This window comes from Mesoplodon mirus (genome assembly GCF_964341445.2).
Source record: "Mesoplodon mirus genome assembly, chromosome: 8".
In the NCBI taxonomy this organism is placed as follows: Eukaryota; Metazoa; Chordata; class Mammalia; order Artiodactyla; family Ziphiidae; genus Mesoplodon; species Mesoplodon mirus.
The window spans coordinates 80,849,075-80,855,074 of NC_138984.1; the positions used below are offsets into that span (position 1 = coordinate 80,849,075).

The 6,000-nt window shown below is 42.2% G+C and overlaps 1 protein-coding gene across 1 annotated transcript in view; it reads left to right on the plus strand.

Annotated features, from left to right (window-relative positions):
• CSRNP3 (cysteine and serine rich nuclear protein 3) overlaps positions 1–5,248 on the plus strand; it is a gene marked incomplete at both ends in the record, with an annotated part of 167,458 nt that extends 162,210 nt beyond the window's left edge. Inside the window, 2 exons of the mRNA XM_082630984.1 lie at positions 1,873–2,169; positions 4,193–5,248. Coding sequence (XP_082487110.1) covers positions 1,873–2,169; positions 4,193–5,248 — 1,353 coding nt within the window. The remainder of the gene's footprint in view (positions 1–1,872; positions 2,170–4,192) is intronic.
• Between the last annotated feature and the right edge of the window lie 752 nt (positions 5,249–6,000).

The following is a 6,000-nucleotide window of genomic DNA, read 5'->3' on the forward strand; positions in this document are numbered from 1 at the left end:
TTTTTATTTAAAAATGAAACTGTTTATTGTAATTTAAGTGTGGGAATAAGAAATGCAGGTTTTATTTCCAAGGCCTCTTATATTTGTTTTTTTATGAGTGAAGAATTGTTTTACTGTATTTTTAAAATTTTTATTGATATATGGTTGATTTACAATGTGTTAGTTTCAGGTATACAGCAAAGTGATTCAGTTTATATATATACATATATAAATATGTAGTGGCGCAGTGGTTGAGAGTCCGCCTGCCGATGTGGGGGACACGGTTCGTGCCCCGGTCCGGGAAGATCCCACATGCTGTGGAGCAGCTGGGCCCGTGAGCCATGGCCGCTGGGCCTGCGCGTCCAGAGCCTGTGCTCTGCAACGGGAGAGGCCACAATGGTGAGAGGCCTGCGTACCGCAAAAAAAAAAAAAAAAAAAAAAAATGCCCAACTTTATAAGAACACAGATTTAAGCTCTGAAATATAAAAAATACATAAATTAGTAGCTTTTGACTATGCATTTCAGGGACCCTTTGCAATATATTTTAATATACACTTGCTACTGTGTTGTTTCCTCTACCTGAGGGCAAAGATCAGTCTTCTGTTTGTTTTTCAATACATTCAGAGTTGTCCAGATTCGGATTTTTGGTCAGTAATAAATATTCTTATCTAAATATAGGACTTTTTCCTAGGAAGATAAGAAAATGATGTCTGGTGTCACCAGGGTATTTTAACTGTGTAATAACTGAATTGTTATTAAGATCAAAAGGCATAGTAATAATTACAGTAAATGAAGTTCCTGAAGTAATACATATAAAAGTTAAAGAATCAATATAGCTTCCCTATCTAGAACTTCCTTGAATAATCTCTTACTGAGTTTCTTCATTTATCCCTGTGCTGCTTCCCAGAATATAGTTCTTGCTTATATTCAGAGAAAATGTCTCTTTCTAAATGCTTTTTTATGAAGAAAACATATTATGTGGTGATATGGCAGTTAAGAAGTGAAATAGTGACTCAGGGTTTCCCGATGGATGAAATTAATTTAGAAAAGAAATATACACAGAAGCAGAAAAGTTATGGGTATGAGACACAGTCGTCCACAGGTGCTATTATGTGGAAGGTATTGCTCTGGGCAGTTTCCTATGAACTCCTTCGAGGGAGGAGTTCATTGTTTGGGTTGCCTGTTGGCAAGAGCCTGCCACACTGCCCTCTGCTCCTTGCCTTACTGAGAGCACAGTGACCTGACTAAGTGCGTCATGTCAAGCTCTCGTTCATGGAACATTCTGTAGGGAAACCGTGTTTGTAATCCCAACAGCACAGAACAGCAAAACTTTACTTCCTAGTACATGGTTTCTCTGGAGCCCAAAAGACAAGTTTGTTATTTCAAGGACACGTTTGCTTATTTAGGTGGCAGATGCTATCACCTCTGAACAAGGACACATTTATTCCAACATCAAATCTGCCCATCACAAACTGAGTCTAACGATAGCTTTCACTGATGGGCAACTGTAACCTTTGGCCTTTTTCACATCGTGCAGGCTGAAAGCTCCAGCAACTATACCTCCTAACGTTAAGAGGTTAAGAGTTCCAATTAACAAGTCTTGTGTCCATTTAAAAGCCTATCATTTTGATGCATTCCTTTTCCTTCCTGTAATTTCTCTAAAGAGAAAAGCAAAAGGAAATGATTTGACTCACTAACATTTTCTTCATCCCTATGAATCATTTATTTTGTAACTGGAAGTTTACACCTCTTAATCTCCCACACGTATCCACAAACACTTATGGATTATGGGGACATAATGTTATATAATAGCTTCATTCTTACCAAGTGCAGAAGTAGGGATTTTAGATCCTGTCCATGCTAAGTCTCTTTTTTGCTGCTTTGTATTTCTAGATGACAAAGAATGGCACTGTGGAATCTGAAGAAGCTAGCACTCTTACAGTGGATGATATTTCTGATGATGATATTGATTTAGACAACACCGAGGTAGATGAGTACTTCTTTCTCCAACCCCTGCCGACAAAAAAACGGAGAGCACTGCTGCGGGCCTCTGGGGTGAAAAAGATTGATGTGGAGGAAAAGCATGAGCTACGAGCCATCCGCCTATCTCGAGAGGACTGTGGCTGTGACTGCCGGGTGTTCTGTGATCCAGAAACGTGTACCTGCAGCCTGGCAGGCATTAAGTGTCAGGTAAGGATTGGGATTTCAAGGAATCCGAAGACATGACATTATACACCAACCCCTAAAGAGGCAGTTGTGTTCCATGTAATGAAGTTTCCCACATGTGGAAGAAAATTCTGGGGTAAGGCAAGACACATGATTCAAGAAGAGAGAAATACTAATTCAATGACATTTAGGGGTATATGTAATATTCATATATATATATATATATGGTATAGTGTGAAAGGCAATCCAAGCTGCAGTTGTCAGTTGAAATTGTTTGCTCTTGGATTCATTTATTATGCAAGCTTATTTTGGCTTCTTACAAGCATTCAGGGAGATCATGACATCCCTAACATTTAAAGTTTGTATTCTCTGATCCATCCATGGGGTATAAAATGATGATTGGTTAGAGGTAGTGTAGATTAGTGGAAAAATTACTAGACTGGGACTTAAGAAAACTGAGTTTTCCTCCTGGCTCTGCTTTTTGCCATGATGTGAAATTGGCAAGTCAGGTAAACTTACTGGGTTCAGTTTTCCCACCTCTAAAATGAATGGGCTGTACTAGATCAGCAGTTGGGAAATGATAACTCACAGGTCAAATCTAGCCTGCCACCCTGTTTTTGTAAGTAAAGTTTTATTGAAGCACAGCCATGTATTTTTTGTGTGTGTTTACATGTTGCCTATAACTGCTTTCATACTTCTTCAACAGAGCTTGAGTAGTTGTCGCAGAGACTGTATGGCCCACAAAGCCTAAAATAATTATTCTCCAGCCTTTTTGCAAAAAAAGAGTTTACCAACCCCTGAACTAGATGCTTCTCAGGTTCCTATCCATCTATATCATTGGTGCACCATGATTAGTTAGGGGTTGTTATTTTATGCAGAAACTCAATGTTTTCAATAAGAGCCTCTCAGGCAGACAAAAGGAGAGGACAGTTCTTATCAGTTGAACAGTTTTTTGAGGTGGATTCACAGAAAAGGGAATCACAGGTAAGAAACTAGCTATAGATGCTGGCTCGACATCTGCTACTACTTTTTGTGGGGACCAGGATGACTGTGCTAGAATCCACTTTCTCCTCTCTTGCATGGGAAATACCCCATGCTTGGATAAGGTGGAAAGAAAGGCAAGTTCTTTCTGGTTGCCTGTGCTCTGGTCTGCATAAAGGTGGAATCTAAGCCAGCAAATATCTTAGGAGTTCCTGAGATTGCCCAGAATTCCACTCATCACCTGAGTGAAGAGCTCAGTCCAACAACACTTGCTGAGGCTAATCACTCTATCTACGGAGTCCAAACACTCGAATAATCATGGGATATTGATCAAATGAACATCTCCTTCTCTCCAGAAGCTTGTAGTCTAAGGGAGGGGTAGGGAAAGCTGGGGAGCCAGCAACTAAACAGAAATCCACCAGTCACCATCATGAATGTGCGTACGCATCGCAGCCTGCAGTGCATACGTGCATCACCTACCAAGGATCCAAAAGAACTAGAAGGTACACCAATGAGAGTGAATTATCACGCTGCTTGATCCTAAGGTGGTGTCAATCTGGACACCTCAGGCAGAGAAGTTCATTTTATAATAAGCAAAGAAGAACTCCTGACTAGAATGAGGAATGTCATGTAATTTAGACTAAAAATAGCAGGTGGGGATGAGGGCAGTAAGTTTGTTTAAAACTGAGCCTGTGAGCTGGCATGCAGCAGAAACAAAGGGAGCTTGGGGAAGGGACAGAGCATTGAAAAAAGGAGCAAAATTAATGGGATGGAGAGAAGAGGGAAAGGGAGAATGGCGACAGAAGTAAAGAAAGCACGGGAGGGATAAATGAACTAAAACTACACACCATAACTCATTTTTATTTTGAGTATGGGTTTAAAATTAGGTTAACTCATGTTCTAAGCCTTCACTTCCCTTTTTGTTTCTGTCTGCAGTTTGATTGTCGTTTGTTCTGGCGTAAGTGGGTTTAAGTCATCCCAGATTCAAAGGCTTTGCCCCGAGGTACTGGATTTTTATTTGATTTGTAAGAGTTCCAGGGGGCTAATCTGTGTTCTTCCCTCCAAGGTGGATCGAATGTCTTTCCCATGTGGCTGCACTAAAGAAGGATGTAGTAACACAGCAGGTAGAATTGAATTTAATCCTATCCGTGTCCGGACTCACTTTTTGCACACAATAATGAAACTTGAACTGGAGAAAAACCGAGAGCAGCAAATCCCCACGCTGAACGGCTGCCACGGGGAGATAAGTGCCCACAGTAGTTCCATGGGCCCTGTGGCTCACTCCGTCGAATATTCCATCGCAGACAATTTTGAGATCGAAACGGAACCCCAGGCTGCAGTGCTGCACCTGCAGTCGGCGGAGGAATTAGATTGCCAAGGAGAGGAGGAGGAGGAGGAGGATGGCAGCAGCTTCTGCAGCGGAGTCACGGACTCCAGCACCCAAAGCCTGGCCCCCAGCGAGTCAGATGAGGAGGACGACGAGGAGGAAGAGGAGGAGGACGAGGAGGAAGAGGAGGAGGACGACGAGAAAGGGGACAGTTTCGTGGAAGGTCTGGGTCCCCATGCCGAAGGGGTCCCTCTTCCTTCCGTCCTATGTTACTCCGATGGCACGGCCGTTCACGAAAGCCACGCGAAAAGCGCTCCCTTTTATGCCAGCTCTTCCACCCTCTATTACCAAATAGACAGCCACATTCCAGGAGCTCCCAACCAGATCTCCGACAACTACTCGGAAAGAGAGACTGTCAAAAGCGGTACCCTCTCGCTGGTGCCTTACACCATGACCCCGGAGCAATTCGTGGACTATGCCCGACAAGCGGAAGAGGCGTACGGCGCCTCCCACTACCCAGCTGCCAACCCCTCTGTCATCGTTTGCTGCTCCTCTTCGGAAAATGACAGCGGCGTGCCCTGCAATAGCTTATATCCCGAACACAGGTCCAATCATCCTCAAGTGGAATTTCACTCATACTTGAAAGGCCCCTCCCAGGAAGGGTTTGGCTCTACATTGAATGGGGACAGTCACATTTCAGAGCATCCTGCTGAAGAGTCTTTGAGCCTTGCAGAAAAGAGCAGATTGCACGAAGAGTGCATCAAATCGCCCGTGGTTGAGACTGTCCCTGTTTAGTAGCTTAAGTTATTCTTGGACCAACTCTTCTCCTATTTAAAGCACTGTATTTAATTGGATTTCCTGGGCTCATCGTGGTTTCAGCTGAGGACCAAGAAAACTTGGACCGTGGTGAATCTTCCAGACTGTATTTTGTTTTCTCCCTTCTAGCTACGTGACTGTGCCGTTGCACAAATGCAGTCTCTATGAGGGTTTTAAACGATTTCAGACTGTTTTGATAGAAAATGCTAATTTTAAAAAAGCATATCTCACAGTTGCCTACCTGTTAAACTGTGTGAAACCTGCCAAGCTGTGTAGATCAGAGCTCCAAGTTTTGGATTATCGGGCCTGTGCAAGATTGTTAACTAAGACTGGGAAATAATAAGATTTAGAGTCCTAATTTTCAATATATCTGAAGATGATGGTGACTTTTTAATGTAAAAGTAATTATTGTAAGAAAAAGATTTAATTGTTCCATGCGTATTTTATTTATGGTAGTCAGAAGTCATGTTTTGATGAAAATGAACAGCAGCATGTTCTTTTAAGCTGAAGACACATAGTTAGTACCACCGAGCATGCCCACATGGATTGCCTCTGGAATCCATTCACATTTTTATGATCGTGTCTGATCAAATTTGCAAATACTTTCTTAAGGGTGAAATAGGCCTATTTTTGCTATTTTGGACAAATAAATGAGTCTATATGTGCAGGTCCTTACACAGTTTTCTCTAAAGTTAACAGTTAGGACAATCCTCTGGTGAGGGTCTAGTTCA